We start from the raw sequence: 23,530 nt of genomic DNA, 5'->3' as shown, positions 1-23,530 counted from the left end.
ACTGGTTCCTAATGGCAAGCTTTTTCTCCTGCATTCTGTATGCTTTCTCAAGGTACTATAATGAAGACTAATGCCCCAAAGTTACATTCTTGTGTATTATTCAAACCTTAATATAAACCTGAGGATTCTAGTATATAGACATTGTAAAGCAATCCATCAATACCATGTGTTCATTGGGAAAGTTTAGCATCCTGTTATTAATATATGATATTGGTCAGCCTTGACAAAGGCTGGGATACAGTCGAAACGTTTCTGTTTGACTTTATGGCACACTTTCTGTAAAGTCCGTCCAAGAAAGGATTCACTGGAGATGGTGCCGCTACTTCTCTTCATTTGCTATATGGTCGACTACTGAGAATCTGCGGTCGTGGCTCGGCTGTTGCATTACCGGTGTGGCCATTTATGTCCGTGGGTGCTGCTCTACAAACACTTTAGTCTCCCCTTTAACAGTGACAGCCCCTTTAACAGTGACTTTCACAGTGACCGTCCCTTTAGCAGTGACTTTCACAGTGACCGCCCCTTTAACAGTGACTTTCACAGTGGCCACCCCTTTAACACTGACCGCCCCTTTAACAGTGACTTTCACAGTGGCCGCCCCTTTAACAGTGACTTTTACAGTGACCACCCCTTTGACAGTGACTTTCACAGTGACCACCCCTTTAACAGTGACTTTAACAGTGACCGCCTCTTTAACAGTGACTTTCACAGTGACCGCCCCTTTAATAGTGACTGTCACAGTGACCGCCCCTTTAACAGTGACTTTTTAAAGTGACCGCCCCTTTAACAGTGACTTTCACAGTGACCGCCCCTTTAACAGTGACTTTCATAGTGACCGCAGCTTTAACAGTGACTTTCACAGTGACCACAGCTTTAACAGTGACTTTCACAGTGACCGCCCCTTTAACACTGACCACCTCTTTAACACTGACTTTTACAGCGTCCGCCCCTTTAAGAGTGACTTTCAAAGTGACCGCCCCTTTAACAGTGACTTCAATAGTGACCGCCCCTTTACCAGTGACTTTCACAGTGACCACTACTTTAACAGTGACTCTCTCAGTGGCCATCCCTTTAACAGTGACCACCCTTTTAACAGTGGCCCCTGCCCCCCATGCATGTAGCAGTATAATTGTGCCGTCATATGTCATATGACTGAATATTTCAGGACCTGCGAACTGCTAAAACCTGTGATCAGTTGTTATCGCAACCTGGATTAGGACCTGAGAGCTTCTATTGGCTGATAAGGGACATGTGACCGTGTGTATGGCAGTTAGGATTTAAATGAAAGGCTGGCAGGCTTGTATTGGATTATGCAGGTAATTTTTTGGGATTATCTCGGGAATGGTACGTCCTAGAGAGCTGAGACTAGGTGTATACCAAGTTTCGTTGAAATGGATGGTTGCATTTTTTGAGTTTTCGCGGAACATACATACATACTGTACACACATACGTCCTTTTTTATAGATATAGATATAGATGTTGTGGGGATTCGCTCGGGTAGTTAGGATAAGCAGGCGCAGTACAGAGACAAAATACAAGTTTGTAATTCAAGCTTCAGTGTTTATTCACACATGATGCCAAAAACAAAACGTCACTTTTGCAGTGTCGGTGTTACTTCACACCCATTGGCAAGTTAATATAACAAAAGTCACCTTGGTGGCAGTTCTGCCTCAGAAAGTTCAAATACAGGCTTGAGACGGCCCGTTCCCCTTGACACATGGGTCTTCGCTCTCCAACCCAGCACAAGCCTCAGATCCCAGCACACAGACCTCCTGAGCTCCACTGTCAGACAGAGGTAATCCTCCCCACATGTCAGTGCTGGCTGGTTTTATGCCTGGCAAAACCCGGCATGGAACATGGGGAGTAGTCACCCTCCCAGCACTTTGACTACTCCCAGTAAGAGCCATCCCGGATCACCTATTACAGCCATGCTAAGTACCAAGGTGTCAAACAGCAACTGCTGCTGACACATAAAAATCGGCTCTTACTCCACCGAGGCCAGGAACCTCGGTGACACGTACCTATCATCCACGATGATTCCTTGTAACTTCTTACAATATATACAGTATATATATCTGCATGTAGTTTCTATGCTCTAACTGCTGCATATCAAGAAGCTCTGCAGGTTCTTATCTATAAACGTAAGTGCAGCTAAGAAGAGGATGCACATCTCCAGTGCTGTATGGTTGTTAAATGTAGCTGAAAGATTATGCAGTTCATCCTGAGATTCTGCACCATCGGGGCACTTAAATCAACTAAATGCCATGAAGACTTTTCTAGAATCAAGTACTTAAGGATCTGTAAAGCTGGAAGCATGTTTGCATTTTAAAGTCCAGTAAAGCCCTTTGATCCAGGCTGAAGCAGTCTCCGCTCTTGAACAGGAAGTCTGTATACGGATTTTGATAGTAATCCATACATGACACTTGCTTAAGCATTAGTCACTCATCTCTGGATTGTTAAATTGTGATGTGATCGTCTCAGGGATATAAAAGAAATTCCTAAACGCTAAAAGCAAAGTAATAGATAATATTCATAGGTACTACCACCCCACCAAAACTTGTTTTCAGTCTTTAAAGGAGTTTTCCAGCTTCTTTTTATTTTTTATTTTTTAAATCTGCCGCCCCATCCATCTGTACCCGTGGAGGAATCCATACTCACTTGCTCCCTGCCTGGCTGTCTTCACTGGTCTTCTGGTCCCCATCTGTCTACTTCCACATGAATGGGGTCACTTGTGCCACTGCAGCCAATGGCTGGCCTCAGCAGTGACATCAGCGTGCCACTTCAGGACACTTCACCAGTGAGGCCATTCATTGGCTGCAAAGACTTATGTGACCCCATCCGTGTGGAAGTTGACAGACGGGGACTGGACTGGAAGTTCAGTAAAGAGAGCCAGGGAGCTGGTGTGCAGCATCGGGGAGAAGGTGAGCATGGATATATACACAGGTACAGCTAGGGCAGATTAAAAAAAAGGTGTCCAAGCTCTTTAAACATTCTTTTTCACTCCTACAACACCATGTTCCTCCCCATTCCTATATAGGTATACCTGCAAAAGGAACTTAATTTTTTTGCCTATTCCTCTTTGCAGATAGGGACCACCTAGGATAACAAAGTAAGCAGAAACTAACAAGGGTTTCAATGTCCAGTTTCAGTATACCAAATGTTAAGAGCGCTGGAATATCTGGTGTATTCTATTCAAGTTTCTAAGAGAATCCTCCAGTAGGCCCAGGCTCTGACACAGTAATAGGCCCCAAAGGTCCACCACAAGCTGACTTTGGAGCTTCCAATCACTTGGCATTAAAGTCTATTTCATATAGTTTGATTCACAAATGACATATTAGACTTTATATGATATGTCCTGTATGGGCAATGATACTCAGGAACTGAAAGTGGAGTTGCACATGTTTTATATAAATGGAATTTGGGGGGTTCAAAATATTGTGTCTGGTCAATGCTGTGTGTTTTTTTGAAAGTTTTATTTTTTCTAAAAGCTTATAAAGTTAGAGACGGGCCCCCAAGCTGAATATTTGCCCAGAGAGAAAATAACTTTATTTGTGGTCAAGGCTCCGGGGGGAGTGTGGGAAGAGGGTGTGAACGGACACGGTGGGACCTGACTTGGCTGGTGGTGTGGACTTGGCTAGTGGTGTGCCTTTAGCCACGTGACGCGGGTAGCCAAAAAAGGGGGCTAACCCAGGGAGTCTGAGCTGAATGAAGCTGAAAAAGAGGGAGGGTCGGGTGGGGCACTGCACGATGCCGACACCAGAGAGAGGGCGTGAGCCGGCTAAATACCCTACGCCCCTCCCACAAATGCAGGCTGGGAATCCAGCCTGCTATACTTGTCCCTGATGGCAGACAGTATATACTCTTATCAGTTTTGTCCTGTGGTCAAATTGATGGCAGTTTTACTGGTCTCATAAGGCGGCGCTGATGAAAACTGGTTTCAGCTCATCTATATATTACTATGTATGGTATGTAGGTCTCATCATTGAGTGGAGATGATTTCCGGTCATATCTGAGCCTGCTGATAATAACATTTTCACAGTCATAGAACATTGTGGAGCAGGCCCAGCACACTAATTTACCATTCTGCACTGCAGCCTACAGAATAATCCTCTTAAAGGAAATCCTTGAAGCCTCAGTATGGCAGTTTATCAAACAGACTGGCACTTTCCGCTTTTGGGAATGCTATTTTTTAAAGAATGATTAAGGTGATTCCAGCCACCAAGGGCACATTGCAAACTAAAATAAGGTGTTTGTGCTCGAGTGGATTATTATACCGTTCTTGCAGTTAATTTGAAAAACATGAAAATAAATATTCTTTACCTTTCTATAATGTATAAGGTAGTGGTTAATGTTAGAAGGTTACATTGATGGGGGTTTAGAAGCCTGTCTCCTTGCCCTGAAACAAAGGTCTCTGCACTCAATAAATGACCGATATCTAGCTCTGACTGGTAGGTTACTTTGACTCATATTTTCTTTTAATGGTTTTCATGCATGCAGTTAATCTATGATGGAGCTAGTATATGTTTAAAGTAATGGTTTATGCACAATCTAATATGCTATTCCATCTTTTATTACTGATATTCTGAAATATGATGGCAAGACAGTATCCAAGAGTATAGACCTTCGTCTGTTGGACTACTGTAACCCAAAGGGGTGCAACGGCAGCTTTCATAAATGTGATGTGACCATAGCCTAGTTTTATCTGAGGTTTAGGGTGCATCCACACGACCGTGTCCATTTTGAGGATCGCAAACCACGGATCTGCAAAACACAGACACTGGTCATGTGTACTCTGCTTGTTGTAGCCAAAGATAGGACGTGTCCTATCTTTTGTGGTGTGGCTGCACAGGCCTGGAAGCACGTTATGTCTTTCGTGTGCTTCTGGGTAGGGCAGCCATTCCACAAAAGATAAGACATGTCCAGTTCTTTGCCACATCTTGCGTACCATGGACCCACTGAAGTTAATGGGCCTGCAGCATGATGAGGCGTGCCCTTGCCTGGCATCCATGTTTTGCAGATCCATGGTCTGTGGTCCGCAAAATGGACACAGTCGTGTGAATGGACCCTTAGAATTATAAATCCTATCAACCAAGCCAGCTCATACCTGAAGATTCTCAAATATGCAACTACACAGTGACACCTGAAATTTCATTTTTGGATAATATGATTTTACTATGGCACAATAGATATGCACCGATAATGAAACTTTTATAAACTCTCTCAACCCTGACCAGTATACCTGTCCCAGCCTCTGAACAACACCCCCACATCATGATGCAGCCACCACCATGCTTCACTGTAGGGATGGTATTGGGCAGTGCCTGGTTTCCTCCAGAAATGACGCATAGAATTGAGGCCAAAAAGTTCAATCTCTTTTTCATTTCACCCCTGCTCTTTAACTTAGCACTTGAGCCATTATCAAGGCTTCTTTGCACTTCGGACCTGTATACAGGGATTGAGGTGGGAACTAAACTAGTGAAGGCGGCGCTCTTTGCCGATGATGTAATATTATTTCTAGCTCGACCGGGAGAGCATATCCCAGTTATTTTCGAGGCTCTGGAGGCCTTTGGAAGTTATTCTGGGTACAGGGTGAATATTTCAAAATGTGAACTCTTGCCGCTGGTGCCAATGAATGACATTGTACAAAAAGTAAAAAGGGATCGAGGAATTAGCATAGCCAAATCCAGCATAACATACCTGGGGGTGAAGATAGGGAGGGACCCGCACTCTTTATATCAATTAAATTTTCCACCATTACTGTCCCGCATAGGGGCCGACCTGGATAGATGGCAAGGCCTACCTCTTTCCCTGATGGGGAGGTGCTGCCTAGTGAAGATGATGGGAGTCGCAAGGTTGCTGTATCCAATGCAGACTATTCCATTACTGCTGAGACATGCTGATGTCAAACTCTTGGAAAGCAGATTTGTGCGGTTCATCTGGCAAGGCAAAAAGCCGAGAGTGGCTCTGGACAAATTGAAACTGAGGAGGGAGGTGGGGGGGCTTAACTTCCCGGACGTCAGGGGTTATAATATAGCATGTAACAGCAGGTACATATTGGATTGGGCAAATCAGACCTCTTATTATACAAATCTCAGTCTGGAGAAACAGTTAGCGAAACCTTGGGACCTGATGGCATTACTACACACTAGTCTGCCTAACTTGCCGAGGTCAATTAAAATGTCTTTGTTGTTAAAGGATACTATTGTAGTGTGGAAAATACTGAGGAAGATGTATGACTTGCCCTATCAAATATCTAAGCATCTCCCAATAGCAGCCAACCCTTGTTTTGAGCCAGGAAGGAGTAGCAAAGGTATAGCAGTGTGGTTAGGCAAAGGGATAAGAACGATGGGTGACGTATTTCATGAGACAGAACCTCGGTGGAGGACGCAGGAGGAGTTGAGGGAGAGGTGGGGATTGCAGGGTCTGACTTTCTTGCCGTACATGCAACTTATATCATATGGCAAAAGATTATGCAGGGATCTAACAAGAGAATGGAGGACGAATGATTTTGACAGTCTTTTGCGGCAAAAGGTTAGACCGACAGTCTCACTTCTTTATCAATCCCTTAGAAATAGATGGGAAAGGGTGGAGGCCAAGACTATGTTTCGGAAGTGGGGAACATTATTGGAGGTTGAGGATGTGCACCAGTTGGTTTGGAAAGGCATAGGGACGCTGCATCAGGCTGTTCCGGATGAAAACTGGCGCGAGACCCACTTCAAAATTCTGCATCGCGCAACCTATGGTTTTGATGTACCAAGGGCAGGTTCAAAATTAGACAGAATAGTGGCATGTCCAAAGTGTGATGCCCCTGGAACAGATTTATACCATGGGCTATGGAGCTGTCCGAGATTGAGATCATATTGGGATGAAGTCTCTGATTTACTGAAAAAGTGTGGTAGGAGTGAGGCGGAGATTACTCCTGTGGTTGTGATCCTGCATGTCCAATACCACAAAGACGACCGGTCCAATAGCTACACAACATCGTCTCTACTACCAATGGAGCATAAAATTGTGCTAGGGGCAAAAAAATGCCTGTTAAACTTGTGGCTTCAATCTCAGACTCCCTCGATATCCATGGTCATCACGTCTCTCAGACGCATATTCCATCTGGAGTGGTTGGAAGCGACGCAACAAAAAGAGGTTAGAGGGAAAAAATTGTATCTAACATGGCGCAAATTTATTCTGGGTCATATTAATCACGGTGAATATAACAGGATTATGTCCCCCTTCAAGTTGACGGAGTGGTATTTGTTGGAGGATCTCAAGGATAGACTGGGAATGTTAAAAGTGACATAGGTGTTACCAGATGTTTATGTACTTATGTGTAGCCAGGTATGGTGTTCCAGCAGATGCAGGGAAGGGGGGGGGGGGGAATTGGGTCTTATATTGGGGGGTTTTGTTTTAACTTTCCAAATGATGTAACGTGCCGAACATGCTTTTTCTATGTCAAAGTCATCTTCATGTACAATGTGATATGATGTCAATTTGTTACTTTTGGATTGTGGGAGAAAAATAAAAAAAATTATATTTCAAAAAAAAATCTCTTTTTCATCAGATCAGAGAGTCCTTTAGGTGCTTTTTTTGCAAACTCCAGCTAGGCTTTTATTAGTCTTTTACTGAGGAGAGGCTTCTTTCTGGCTTCTTTGTCATAAAGCCCATTTAGGTGTAGTGCTGCAGAGATGGTTGACCTTCTGGAAGTTTCTGAGCCAGACTGACAATTGCATTCTTAGCCACCTCTCTTACCAAGGCCTTTCGCTAGTTAAAATAAAGTTTATTTTTATTGTATATAGTTAGGTAATGTTATATATTGCATATTTTGGCTGTAAGTACCAGTAAGTTACATGGTTGGCAAATGGTTCCAAGAACAGGGCTAACCACCCTGTTCCTTCTCTCTTGGTAGGAGAGGGATGGTCCTGCTTCCTGCCAGGTGGGGCAATTCCAGAGGAGACACAGACAGAAGAGGAAGCACACTACAGAACTTCTGTTCCTACAAAGGATTCTCCATAGAGCAGTGGTCCTCAACTCCGGTCCTCAGGACCCACCTACCAGTCATGTTTTCAGGACTTCCTTAGTATTGAGCAGGTGATATAATTTGTGTCCATCCATCAGGATCTACCACAGGTATTCATTCTGTGGGATACTCCTAAATCCTGACCGGCAAGTGGGCCCTTAGGACTGGAGTTGGGGAACCCTGCCATAGAGAACAACAGAATATGTCCTCAAGTAAATCCTTGAGAAGTCAGACAGCAGAGTGACCTGCTAACACCTGCATCAAAGACACTTCTGTGAGGTGAGGGACTACTGTTAAGACACTCATCACCCAGACCACCAGGCCAGTTAGGCAAGTCCTAATCAACCTCCATATTCCTTACTGGTGCCAGGAATTGCACTTGGAATCCGCTGCTTTTGAATGTACCTAACGTTATACTTTGAACTTAGTAAAAGAGACTGTTATATGTTTACTTCTTGCCCTTATTTTTCAAAGCTACATTTCCACTGTACCAATCCCCAGGGAGCAACAGCCTGAGGAAGTATACCATGACACAACACTTCATCAAGGTCTCTAACATTCTCATCCACTGCACTGGCTTCTCAGGGGCTCACTGCACATCCAGCTCTAGGAAGAGTCCTGGTTGTTCCAAAATTATTAGATTTAACAATTATGGAGGTCACTGTGCTCTTGGGAACTTTCAGTGCAGCCCAAAAAAATTGTACCCTTCCCCAGATCTGTACCTCTACATAATCATATCTCTGAGATCTACAGGAAGTTCTTTCCTCCTCATGGCTTGGCTTTTGCTCTGATATGCATTGTCAGCTCTGAGACTTGAACTGAATTTACTGCTACTGACAATCAAGGTGTAGAAACATGTCAAAGATGATCAAGAGAAGAGTTAAATTTCAAGTGTCACAAGCAAAGGGCCTGAATACTTATGTCCATGCGAAATTTTCATTTTTTTCGTTTTTGTGAATGGGGGAAACTTAATTTTATTTTATTTTTTTATTTTAGCACAAGGCCTCAATATAACAAAATGTGAGTAAAGTGAAAGAGTCTGAAGACTTTCTGTGCATTAGATGAACAGTCCATCCACGGGCTTAATGTAATACTTCATTAGTGGACCTGGTATGTTGGAAGGAGTTTTCAGAACTGGACATAGGAGCTACATGTTTTAGTAAGTATTTGGAAATTAGCAGATGCACTTCATTTATGAAACTGAACTATAGGCATTGTGTGACTTGTTATATGTTCTATATTAGATGGAATATTTTTCAAAATGTGATCATGCCACCCAAATTCCAAGTGGTTAGTAGCTGCCTTAGAACTCAATTATACTCTGTGCTCATGCACTTTATCATGGAAAGCAGCTCGGTCTTCCAAATTCAATTATAAGTCAACCATGGAGCATAATTACATTTCTAGAAAGTGCAAGTGATTGTAGGGAATTCTGGATCCATTAATGCCATCAGTTATCGTGTCTGATTATTTGGTCATCCTGCATGTTTTGCCGAAGACAACCAAGGATGTTTGCAACCTGAGTAGAATCAATCAATCAGTATAGGAATGGCAGAATGCAATATTTTTTTGTGTGTGTTTCATTTAGATGACAGCCAGAAGGATAATGTAACAAGACACTGATTATTCAGCTAGGAAAGAGCAGCCCTTATAAGTGCTCAGTCATTTCATTAGTGCAGTGAAGAGGGAACAGTCCATGGGATTAGGCTAAAAAATAGTTCCATGCACTGATTTCACATCTTAATCCCTCTGGAGGGAAGGAAGGGAGGATGAGGACAAGGTTATTATATTATTTTCATAATCTACTACACTAGGAATAGAGAACTCTCATATCATTTGTGTATTTCTAGTGCACCCCTCATCTTTTAAAGAGATACAATCTAAAAAGGGAATACCTGAGAAGCACTACTACAATCAATCTAGGTTATATACTGCCTACAGAACCACACACTATTATTTATATGTTTTTGGTGTTTTGAGCTTGTTATTGCTGGCATTTTTCTATTCACTACATGCATTTTCATTACATAATTTTTTTTTAAGTGTTCTATGTTACACTATAGACTTTCAGTTATCTTCTGGCTGCAGTGGGCACAGGTCTATGTAGTACAATAAGAACTGTTCAATGCTCTAGTAGTCCTGTGATGGAGCTGCAAGAAAAATGAATACTTTCTGCCAGAGCAAGTCACAGATTTCAGCTGATTATTGGTGATACTATCAGTAGGGCACTGTTATCTGCTTCTCATTGTGGCACTTTTCAAAGGGCCCTTTTACTCTGGCCCTAGAGCTTGGCTAATTATCAGGAACAAACATTTGACAAAATGCTAAAAGAATGGGAAAAGAACGATCGTAATAACGATCGTTTGTCCCCTTTTCACTTTGTATTAGACCATAGGAAAGGTATTTTAAATGACGGCCGATTGACTTTTATATATCGTCATTTAACACTTATTATTGACCCAGCATTGGTCCATGTCAGAGGACTACACCTAACAAAAAGGAAATGTCCAGAAGACACCCCCTACAATAAGAACATGGTTAGCATATAAAAAGATTTTGCAATGTATCGTAGCTTATTTTAATGTGAAGATTAGCTATGAATTCATTACATGTTTACAGTGGGAGCTACTTTATTAACGTTCATTAGAAGCTTGTGCTATCAGTTGCCCCTTGAGGACAAGTAGAAGTTAATTAACTGTCTCACACTAAAAATGGGTAGGGATTGGTAACTTTTAATATGACATCAACAGTTTGAAACTCAAAATCTTACTTACAAAACACCTTATTTTTGTGCCTATGTCTCATTGCCAAGGTTGGATTGACCTAGGCCGATCTCACTGGTTCTTCTGTAAGTCCCTAGTATAACAGGGTCTCCAAGGTCCATCAGAAGAGAGCACTTTTTGAAGCTGATTCTGAAGTCAATTACCTCAAACCTAGGGCCTTTTTTATGGGTTGATTCACAAATAATCTATTTATACATCCTGTGTTTGCAATGATAACAGATAAAGGGGTTGTCACACTTCAGCAAATAGCATTTATTATGTAGAGAAAAATAATACAAGGCACTTACTAATGTATTGTGATTGTCCATATTGCCTCCTTTGCTAGTTTGATTAATTTTTCCATCGCATTATACACTGGGGGTATCTGGGGGTATGACCACCCTGCAATCCGGTAACATTGTTTGTGCTTACACAATATAGGAAAAAACACGGCCTATGCACACTCCTGTGGTCCCGGCCACAGTGTATAATGTGATGGAAAAATGAATCCAGCCAGCAAAGAAAGTAATATGGACAATCACAATACATTAGTAAGAGACTTGTATGAACTTCCTCTACATAATAAATGCCACTTGCTGAAATGAGACAAGCCCGTTAACCACCTCAGCTCCCCTAGCTTAAACCCCCTTAATGACCAGACCACTTTTTACAATTCTGCACTACACTACTTTCACAGTTTATTGCTCGGTCATGCAACTTACCACCCAAATGAATTTTACCTCCTTTTCTTCTCACTAATAGAGCTTTCATTTGGTGGTATTTCATTGCTGCTGACATTTTAACTTTTTGGGATATTAATCAAAATTGACAGAAAAAAATGCAATCAGTGTTTATTTATTGGTTTGGGTAAAAGTTATAGCGTTTACAAACTATGGTGCAAAAATGTGAATTTACGCACTTTGACTTTCTGAGCACCTGTCATGTTTCCTGAGGTTCTACAATGCCCAGACAGTAGAAACACCCCACAAATGAACCCATTTCGGAAAGTAGACACCCTAAGGCAGTGATGGCGAACCTATGGCACGGGTGCCAGAGGCGGCACTCAGAGCCCTCTCTGTGGGCACCCGTACCCTGGAGAAAGTCTATGGTGTACTAATATGCCTTTATAGACTTTTCCTGCCATTCATTAGTGCAGGACATGCTATGAACAGCACAGGCAGCACATTGAATGTAGGCAGCTTTTTATAGCTAAATGATAAAGTACATGGAAGATATATGATATTGGTGTTCAGGTTAAATTGCCGTGTTGGCACTTTGCGATAAATAAGTGGGTTTTGGGTTGCAGTTTGGGCACTCGGTCTCTAAGAGGTTCTCCATCACTGCCCTAAGGTATTCGCTGATGGGCATAGTGAGTTCATGGAAGTTTTTAATTTTTGTCACAAGGAAAATTATATTTTTTTTGTCTTTTTTTTTTCTTACAAAGTCTCATATTTCACTGACTTGTGACAACAAATAAAATTTTACATGAACTCACCATACCTCTCACGGAATACCTTGGGGTGTCTTCTTTCCAAAATGGGGTCACTTGTGGGGTATTTATACTGGCCTGGCATTTTAGGGGACCTAAAGCGTGAGAAGTAGTTTGGAATCCAAACTTAAAAAATGTCCTGTGAAATCGTAAAGATACTCATTGTTGTTTGGGCCCCTTTGCGCACCTAGGCTGCAAAAAAGTGTCACACATGTGGTATCGCCGTACTCAGAAGAAGTAGGGCAATGTGTTTTGGGGTGTATTTTTACATATACCCATACTGTGTGAGATAAATATTTCTGTAAAAGACAACTTTTCCCATTTTTTTATACAAAGTTGTCATTTTACAGAGATATTTCTCTCACCCAGCATGGGTATATGTAAAAATACACCCCAAAACACATTGCCCTACTTCTCCTGAGTACGGCGATACCACATGTGTGACACTTTTTTGCAGCCAAGATGCGCAAAGGGGCCCAAATTCCAACGAGTACCTTTTAGGAGGGCATTTTTATTCCAGACTTCTTCTCACGCTTTAGGGCCCCTAAAATGCTAGGGCAGTATAAATACCCCACATGTGACCCCATTTTGGAAAGAAGACACCCCAAGGTATTCTGTGAGGGGCATGGCGAGTTCATAGAAGTTTTTTTTTTTTGCCACAAGTTAGCGGAAATATTATTCTTTTTTTCTCTCACAAAGTCTCCCTTTCCGCTAACTTGTGACAAAAAGTTCAATCTTTCACGGACTCACTATGCCCCTCAGTGAATACCTTGGGGTGTCTACTTTCCGAAATGGGGTCATTTGTGGGGTGTGTTTACTGTTCTGGCATTTTGGGCGGGGCTAAATTGTGAGCAACCCTGTAAAGCCTAAAGGTATTTGTTGGACTTTCGGCCCCTTTACGCACCTAGGCTGCAAAAAAGTGTCACACATGTGGTATCACCGTACTCAGGAGAAGTAGGGCAATGTGTTTTGGGGTGTATTTTTACATATACCCATGCTGGGTGAGAGAAATATCTCTGTAAATTGACAACTTTGTATAATTTTATTTTTTAAGTTGTCATTTACAGAGATATTTCTTATACACAGTATGGGTATATGTAAAAATACACCCAAAAACACATTGCCCTACTTCTCCTGAGTACGGCGATACCACATGTGTGACACTTTTTTGCAGCCTAGGTGCACAAAGGGGCCCAAATTCCAATGAGTACTTTTTAGGAGGGCATTTTTAGGCATTTGGATTCCAGACTTCTTCTCACGCTTTAGGGCCCCTAAAATACCAGGGCAGTATAAATACCCCACAAGTGACCCCATTTTGGAAAGAAGACACCCCAAGGTATTCCGTGAGGGGCATGGCGAGTTGCTAGAATACTTTTTTTGGGCACAAGTTAGCGGAAAATTATATATATCTTCTTTGTCTTCTTTCCAAAATGGGGTCACTTGTGGGGTTTTATACTGCCCTGGCATTTTAGGGGACCTAAAGCGTGAGAAGTCTGGAATATAAATGTAAAAAAAAATTTACGCATTTGGATTCCGTGAGGGGTATGGTGAGTTCATGTGAAAGAAAAATCTTCTATGAACTCGCCATGCCCCGCAAAAGTGATCTTTATAGCACCGCAGCGATTTTACAGTGTTTTTGCAGTGATCAGAAAAAAAAAATCTGTCACGGCGGTGGGGCGGACTGAACACAAGTGTGCGCACAAGATCAGGCCTGTTCGGGCGAACACTGCGTTTTTTGTAGAGCATATAGAACATGTCATATTCTTGTCCGCAATTGCGGGCAAGAAAGGGCATTTTCTATATAGTTCTGGCAATGTGCGGATCCGCAAAATGCGGAAAGCACATTGCCGGTGTCCGTGTTTTGCGTATCCGCAAAACACATACGGACGTCTGAATGAAGCCTTACAGGGGGGTGATCAATGACAGGGGGGTGATCAGGGAGTCTATATGGGGTGATCAGGGGTTAATAAGGGTTTAATAAGTGACAGGGGGGGTGTAGTGTAGTGTGGTGCTTGGTGCTACTTATTACAGAGCTGCCTGTGTCTTCTGGTGGTCGATCCAAGCAAAAGGGACCACCAGAGGAGCAGGTAGCAGGTATATTAGACGCTGTTATCAAAACAGCGTCTGATATACCTTTCAAGGGTTAAAAAAATTGCATCTACAGCCTGCCAGCGAATGATTGCCGCTGGCAGGCTGTAGATCAAATTGTTTACCTTCCGATCCTGTGAACGCGCGCTCCTGTGTGCGCACCCGTTCACAGGAAATCTCGCGTCTCGCGAGATGACGCGCCGGTGCGTCAAGGAGGAACAAACCGACCGCCCGCAGGACGCAATCCTGCGTTAGGTGGTCGGTAGCTGGTTAAAGGGTTTTTCCTGCTTTATGCACTTTTTAAATTTAAAGCCAAGACAGCTGTACCTGTTGAAAAACAAATCATACTTACCTTGCCCCCACTGCCGCATTCTGATTACCTGGCTCTTTCTGTCTTCTGGTTCCCATCATGTAAACTTCCAGAAGAACGGGGAACATGGAAGCGTGTCACTGCTGATGCCAATCATTGGCTGCAGCGGAGTACGTGACCACACCAGTCTGTAATTTTACAGGACACGAGCCAGAAGACCTCAGAAGAGAGCTGGAGGGGAGCAGGTTAGTATAGTTTTTTCAATGGGCCAAATTTTTAAAAGATAGAAAACCCCTTTAAGCGTACAATGCAAAAGAAAGTAGACTTGTATATGTGCAGTGTATATGTAGGATAGGTCCTTAAAATATTTTGCTTTGGTGGGCCCAAAGTACCACAGTCTTATACTGCTTATAATTCCAAACTCCCCCTCCATTTTGTTTATAAAGGAGCCTATAAAACTAAAAAGTGCATATCATTCTTGTTGCCAGCCCTCATCTATACCTTACACATGTGAGAACCAATATGGCAAAACACTGCATGGTCTTTTTAAAACAGAAGGTAGTTTCATAGCGAAATCCCATCATGCATCCAAAGAAATGCCTCTTTTAATAAGCATTTAAAAGAGAAATTCAGTAAGCATTGCCCTTTTGATAGTCATAGATGCCTTTGAGAAAATCACATTTGTGAAGCCTGTGATATGAGACTACCACTGCCCAAAACCCTTTTGGCACCGCTCAGAGATTCTCGCTGCTGTAAATCTGATGTACGATTCTGAGCACACCGCCAGTGATTTGTAGCCAGCATAGGATAAAGGCTTGGTTCTACTATCCGTGTCGGTGTCCTGTGCTGTTTTGTACAGTAAAATGCCAGACCTCTAAAAGAATCCCAACAGGCCGCATTATAGTCAATGGGGTCCAAACAGCGCCATTAGTTTTCAGTTATGTGCTGGATCGGAAAACGGAACAATAGAAAATAACAGGGCTGGTGTGAACCCAGCCATATACACCATAAGAAACAAAATATAGACAGCGCATGGCATGCTGGGGTTTATAGTGCAGGGCGTGCTGGGGTCTATACTGCAGGGCATGCTGGGGGTTATAGTGCAGTTTATCTTATTATGGATAATAGTTCCACAGACGTTGTCCAGCAGATCTTTCCAAGGACGACTATACCCTTCTCCGAGATCATAGTCCTCTCTGTAATGTATGAAGTCATTAAACTGACATCCACATGCTGTCATGAAAGTAAAATAGATGGTTAGAAGCGGAAAATTCCCCAGCTCCTTCTTTACTAGGTGTGTCACTGTCCCCCCAAGGACATTGAATGAACACAAAAACAAGGCATTGCCGGCAGCTGACTCCACGGAGACCGAAAAACAGAGGCAATCTCTGGAGGGAGAAGACTGCCGGAGCCAGAGTCTCATCCCTACTTCAACATGAGCATCTCTCTCACTGCTTCATTTATACAACGTTAAGTGATGGGTCTAATAATGGACATATTATTATTAGTCAATTGAACAGCTACCACCTCATGGATTCATTGCATTCAATATTAATGATTCTATTGTCCACCTGAGGTCCTCACTGCTTTCTCCATGCCGCCTATATTTCCAGTCAAGCGGCAGACATTTTCCTCAAATGACTTCAGCAGATGATTCTTAATCATCATAATTAAACTTTGTAAGAAATAACATCATCTTCTGTGCAAGGAATGACATCATCCTCTGGTTTAATAGTTTACACATTACTTGATACAAAACCAAAGTCGGTTGTCAGACACAAGAATAAATGGTGTGTCACAAGAAAACCTTTATTGATTTTCAGAGTAAAAAAACCTGCATAAATTAAAACAAGGAGCGTTTCAGCAACATAACCTAAATAAGTGGCCAAAACATGCAATATAATATGAGGATGGTAAAAGTAAGCAGCCACCTCTGATGTCCTAGGATACCTTATGGGACACATGATACAAAAAAAACATGTACATAAAATGCATTATTGCCCATTGCCTGCAGTCATATCCCAGCTGGCACTCCTCCACATAGGTGGTGAAAAAAGGTAGGAACCATCTATGACATCCAAAGGCCTAAGAGCATTTTGAAAAAGAAAAACCTCCAATGACCACAAAAATGTAACAAAATAGAATAGTAGATGTATAGATGTTATGGTAATCTTGGTTCCTCGGGATAGGTCATCAATATTTGATCAGTGGTGGCACCCCCACAGGACAGCTGGCCACTGAGCTCCGTGAGTGCCACAGCCTCCTCCAAGACCTGTGACGTCATGTTCATCAGTCAGATGGCCAGCGCACAGCTCAGTCCCATTCAAGTGCTGGCCTATCCTGATCTGCTCTTTGAAGGTGTCATAGTGCTCATGCAAGTACTGCAGCCTTATCCTTGGCCCATATACCTAAAAACTGTTGTACAAAGGACAAAGCTACAATACCCTGCTCCTCACACAAGCGCACAACCTCATTCAAACAGCTGATCATTGGAGATGTGTGTGTGTATATATATATATATATATATATATATATACACACACACACACAGACAGTAAGAGAGTACGCTATGGAGGCTCATTCCCATCGCAGCCGGCTATTGGCTCCTCCCCCTCCCGATGCAGGATGTTTTCATCTGCATGACCGGGAGATGCAGCGGCTGCTATGCTGGCATCAGAAGCGACACGGGTGCCAGGGAGCAAGGTAAGTACTATCTGTGTGATGGGCTCGGGCATATGTTCATACATACACCAAGGTAAACAATCTGGGGGACATTTATCATTCCCCAGTATGCCAGACTACTAGCGTAAAAAAGTCGCACACAATGGTGATGTAAAAGTTTGTGACTTTTTGGGGGTTTAGAGCCCTGCTTGGCTGGGGGCACAAGGGGGCGGCACAGGAGAGACTATACTATAATCTATGCCAGGAAACTGGTGTAGATTATAGTGCAAATCTACACCAGTTCCCTCTCTAGTGTAGATTTCTGTTTTGGCACAGGGACCTGCACAGATCTACCACATTTATCAAGAAGAGTGCTCCACGTAACAATTGCAGTACATGTGACGCCAGCGGGGAATACATTAAGACCGGCATTTAATACGCCAATCCTAATAAATGTCCCAATATCTGTTAAAATGAGAACAATAGGGCATGATTGAGAACAGTTTAGCTGAATTTTTTTTAAAAATAATTTGTCCTAAATATCTAGTCACGTGTTTGGGGAGGGGGGACTAGTGTTACCATATACAACTGTTTTCATGTATTCCCTGAATGGGAGATTTAATTAAAAAAATAATATAAAATAAAAGAAGCCATGAGGTTGAATACAATTTTGCATCCTATAGCAGCCTATGTGACATTTTTAGTTGGCCGGCAAAGGCATAACCTCTGTACATCATAATGTGCTATTAACTATTTGGCCCCCTCGGACACCAGGTCACATATGAAATTGCAGCATCCACACCTTCTCTTGCAACTCCTCTGTTGCCAGGCAGTAAATACATTTTGAGTTGTCAGTAGGAAACAATTTAAGACTATTTTCACATCTACGGCTGTCCATAGAATGCCAGAAATCAGCCAGACAAAAACCATTACGTGCCTGCCTGATTCCCGACATATTTGCCAGGTAGTGTCCAGATCTCTGCCAGACCCCATTATAGTCAATGGGATCCAGTGGGCAGGCGGCAGTACCCGGCAATGCCAGAACTGAAGAACTTCGGCAGACTACCAGAGAACTCTGCCATAGATGTGAAACTAGCCTGAAGAAGATTGCGTTACATAAAAAAGTTACAGCAAACCACAAACCTATGCAGTATGATACTGGTCATGATCAAAATACATGCTAATTATGCATCTAGGGGCACAAAGAAGGTAAACAATTCCTAATAGTAATCAATGGAGGTCGATCACATGTAACATAAATTAGAAGCAAGAGCATAATTAGAAGCTTGCCCCCTCTCACTAGCCTACAGAATTTGTAGATCCACACTTTGAGAGTACAGCCACACATTCAGGTTTACTGATGTAGATTTGGAAGGCAAAATCAGGAGTGAATCATAAAAGGTAAGAAAGAATAAAGGATATATATGACATTTGTTTAGCCACTCCTGGTTTTGGTTTCCAAAACTGCATAAAAAAAATCTGAACGTGCAGACAAGCAAAACAACCTCAAATCCTTGCCCAATGGTGGGTCTAATGACCCGAATTAGCAGCATCATAAAGATCTAAAATGCTTTTACTTCAGGTCATTGGTCCTTGGTGAGGCTGGGGAATTGGCGGATTAATCTAGATACAGATGTTAGGTTCACCTAAGTTTCTAAAACCGGTATAAAACTGGATTTACACATGTAGTTTTGTATGTCGTTTTTATACAGTTTAATTTATCCAAAGTCAGTAGTAGATCAAAAAAGAAGGAAATATGTGAAGGAAAAACTTCTTCTCTCTTGGATCCTCTTCTGCGTTTGATTCTAAAAACTACCAAAAACTTACCAATTTCAGACAGCCATAATACAGCCACATTTAGTTTCCAAATTATAGTAGCAATACCTGGACCTCCCCTGGTCCTAGTGAAGTAAACTTAGAGGTCTGTGTGTTGCAGTTGTAATACGGATGGTAAATTGCTAATTACAGCCTTCTGAAAGCCGCCTTAATGTTTCTAAAATGGATGAATTAATCATCACATAGTGTAAAATGTTTAATCATTTAAAAAAAATACTATCATAAATATACTGAAAGCCATGTAGAAACTTGCTGTATTAGCCAAAACAAAGTATTCTGGCAGCTCAATAATGAATATGGATGCAAGCCAGTAAATGTAAGGATTTATATAAAACGGAAAGATCATGTTGATCACTAAAATAATTATAGATTTTTTTTTCTGTTTGTCAAACATTTAAGCTTTAATAATTACAAACTGGTGCCACTTCCAAAAACCTTCTAGGGCAGGTTCCCGCTCTAAGGCATCTGAGTCATAGCTTAAGAAACGTATTCTATGTGCAGCCAGCAAATGACTGTTCTTTACACTCTGAAATGAGGGCCTAAAGAAGGCAACGACATCCAAATTTTTAGAAACCAGACTCTATTGTTACTTAGAAGTCGAGGCTGTGGACAAGTGTGTCATGAAGTCCTTTTTGGCTGATTGGGAGGCTTACACGGAAATGGACATATTTGGCAAACAATTTCCTGCTGGTTCTTATGGGCACTTCAAACGCTCTGTGACAAGTTCTCTTTAAAATATGTAGCATTCCTAAGGCTATTACTTGGTCAAGAAAAAATAAAAAACTGTTATAACTCTTTGTCCCTGTCAAAATTGACTTGTCACACCTAGTGTCATTTGCAAAACTCCTTGAACCTCTCCTATGTCTACATAATCATCCAAGAAATGTTAAACTGTGGGTCTATGAAGTCAAACAATTATGTAGACTAAAAGGACTATCCAAACAAGAATGTACTTGTAGTGACAATTGACAAACATAAAATATATTCCCTCAAGGTTTGTCTCAGCTTTAACAGTCATAGAAGGTTCTCCTTTATGAAGAGCAAAGATTCAGTTAAAGGAATTTTACAGGTCTCACATATTAAGAACCTGCAATTAGGATAAATCATGGATATCAGATTGGTAGGGGTATGACTCCCAGCACCAACTTCAATCAACTGTTTAATGGGGGGGCAGGCTTGGCTGAATATTGCAGCCTCTTCCGTTGGCCTGTGATATCATGTCCATAATTACTTTGTGCAGTTCAGTCCCATTAAAGTGAATGGGATCGAGATGAAATATTGAGCTTGGCTATACAATATACCATGCTGTGCATGTTATAGTATGAAGAAGCCACAGTGCTCAACTGAACACTGCTTCAAACAGCTCTGGCAGGGGTGGCGAGAGTCTGATCTCCACCAACCGGATATTGAAGACCTATCCGAAGGGCAGGTCATCAATATATAAGTCCTAGAAAACCCCTTATCTAAATGGGTAAAGTAGAGTGGTTTATAAGCACCCTTCTGGCACACAGCACCTGCCCTAGCTATGCCCCCAAGTTATGTACTGCTGCATAACTAGGATTATTTCTGAGGAGTTTTGGAAAGTCCTGTGGGATTAGTAATTACAGCCATATTATCTTTCAACTTTCTAGGAATAAATGACTTAGAAGAAGACATCACAAACACTTAACTGGATACAATATTTCCAACATACAATGGTTATTTCTGACCCATCGTAAGTTGAAGCTAGACTCAACATACAATTCTTTAGACTCTGATCCAACCAATGAAGGTCACTTCTCTGGTAAAATAGCTGGATGAGTTGCTAGTTAGCAGCTATTCCTTACTGTTATATGCAAGGACTTATTTTATGTCTTAGTTATCTGCTTATATTTCTTGAATCTTCATTTTCTCTTATCTTGGATGACCTTTTGAGGCTTTGAAACCGATTACTCAAGTTACAATGGTTTCAGCATACACTGGTCATCCTGGAACCAATTAATATTGTAACTTGAGGGACCACTGTACTTTATAGGCAGGACATATAGTGTACAGTTCTAGATGGATATGATGCCATAATTGGTGTATTATAATAATCTATTGATCTAGGCATGCTTACATGGCACTAGAACCCCCTCTAATAGAAAAAAATTTAGCGTACTTTCGCAAGATCCCATAATTTACAAATTATTAGCCCCTGTGGATTTTCAAGTCATTGGGCATTCAATGCTGTAATGGAGATCTGTAGATTGCAAGCAGTGTGAGGAAGCGTGTGTTATAAACATACATTGTACCATCTGCTTCACAGCATGATCTGGCGTTCCCATCCCGCAGAACAAAAGACCCGTCTCCTTGGCTTACACCTAACCACCATCCCTAATATTAACCCTCTCACCTCTGCTACGAGACAATCAACATTCTCCTATCGTGTAAATGCATGCAATGGCCATTTGAATTGCTAATATCTCAGTAATCAAATAGAACTATGGATTATGCCATTGCTATATTATTTCTATCATTATGGGGACAGATCTTCTAGGCATTTGTCTTTTTTTCAGCTAGATGGGCAATGCCAGAACAGACTGACCTTGGGCATCTGAAATCATTTGCATTTACACCTAGAATAATATAACTGCAAAATATATACCCCATACATGGTTCAAAAGATATACCTTACATGGTTCAACTTTGTCACCTGTCAAACTGTTCTAACCTTGGTCACCAGCAGTGGTTCTAAAGACTTCAGACTGGGCCCATACAAGCCATACACACCAATGTATAAATACAAAATAGCAAAAATTTAACCACTTCTGTCTGATTAGCATTTAATTTTTGGGTGTACGCAGCTGTAGAGGCATGCACTGATTCTCCACATGGCCCTGCACGAGACCATGTTATGTATGCAGATGAAGCCATGAAAGACCAAGATCTGACATATCAAACCTGAATATAAAACGTCTATTAAAAAGATGTATTTCTGGAAGATTTGCAAATCTCGACCTATCCTTTCATTTAGGGCTCGTTCACATGAACATGTGCTGCCCGTTGCCGTATTGCGGACCGCATTTGCAGATCCGCAATACACGGGCACCGTCTAGTGTGCATTCCGCATCATGGATGCGGACCCATTCACTTCAATGGGTCCGCAAATCCGGAGATGCGGAACGGAAGCACGGAACAGAACACTACGGAAGCACTACGGAGTGCTTTTTGGGGTTCCGTTCCGTGCCTCCGCACCGCAAAAAGATAGAACATGCTCTATCTTTTTGCAGAACAGAGGGATCACGGATCCATTCAAGTGAATGGGTCAACAATCCCCATGCCGCTAAGCCACGGTCGGTGCCCGTGCATTGCGGACCGCAATTTGCGGTCCACAGCACGGACACGGGCTTCACACGATCGTGTGAATGAGCCCTTAGCAAAATATGCTTGTAAGTGCAGAAGGTAGAGTCAGTTCACCAAGTTTCAGATTTACAGTAAATTTACTGTAGATTTACAGTAAAGTAATATCTTGGGGAAATCGACGAAATTTTCTTAACAATCCACCCTACTCATTCCACATGCAGCAATTCAAAATGCTTAAAAACTTTCTGTACATTGCAAAAGAACAGACAAAAAAGAAGAGTTGTTACATTAGAGACAAGACTTTAAAAATTGTAGTGGATTTTATAGTGCATTTATACTATGACATCTTATACTATTGTACGGCAACATATCGTGGATCCAGAATGAATTACCTGAATACATGGTAACTATACAGATTTCTTTCTCTTATAGTAAGCGTTAGACATATATACAGTTGTATAAATCAATGAAAAATGTGTTATGTACGTACGAGTCCCATCAAATCTTGTAGCGATGGTATCCAAGAAAGTATTCTGCGGAGCAAGCAAACCTTTCATCACAGGCATGTTTCCACCACCTCAATGCTCTCTCCTTGTCAATAATCCTTCTGAGACGCTGCATCAGCATTGAGAAGATGCTACAAAGTAGTCAAGGCACCCTTGTCCTCTCTCTACCCCACTGAAACCAGATGATGCTTCTAAGACATCTTGGTTTAATTTCGCTGCCAGGCAGCCTCCAGTGAATTACATGAGCAGTCACACATTGATATTCATTGTTTTCTTTTATTATGTCCGCTGCTTCTCTCTCACCCTCTCCTCTCTTGTGTGAGTCTCTCTCTTTCCATCCCTCTCTCCTCCCCTCTGTGTTTCTCTCCCCCCTCCCGTATTGAGCTGTCCCCTTCATGTACCTGCCTTCCAACTCACATGGTCCCCTGACTCTCTCCTGCTTGTCTCCAACTCCCTCCTCCTATTTACCAACACACCTCTGCCTGTAACACTCAATCTCCATGCCCTGAGGTCTATTCAGATTTTTCTCGTCTCACGCTGTCTCTA

At 42.0% G+C, this 23,530-nt stretch overlaps 1 protein-coding gene across 1 annotated transcript in view; it reads right to left on the bottom strand.

Moving 5' to 3' along the window:
* Positions 1-23,044, bottom strand: part of KCNH4 (potassium voltage-gated channel subfamily H member 4) — a 195,519-nt gene extending 172,475 nt beyond the window's left edge. The window contains exon 1 of the mRNA XM_044297612.1: positions 22,969-23,044. Coding sequence (XP_044153547.1) covers positions 22,969-23,044 — 76 coding nt within the window. The remainder of the gene's footprint in view (positions 1-22,968) is intronic.
* Between the last annotated feature and the right edge of the window lie 486 nt (positions 23,045-23,530).

Source organism: Bufo gargarizans, chromosome 6, assembly GCF_014858855.1.
Source record: "Bufo gargarizans isolate SCDJY-AF-19 chromosome 6, ASM1485885v1, whole genome shotgun sequence".
NCBI classification, from domain to species: domain Eukaryota; kingdom Metazoa; phylum Chordata; class Amphibia; order Anura; family Bufonidae; genus Bufo; species Bufo gargarizans.
The sequence above is the reverse complement of the archived record's forward strand: the minus strand, read 5'-3'. Positions and strand labels throughout refer to the sequence as shown.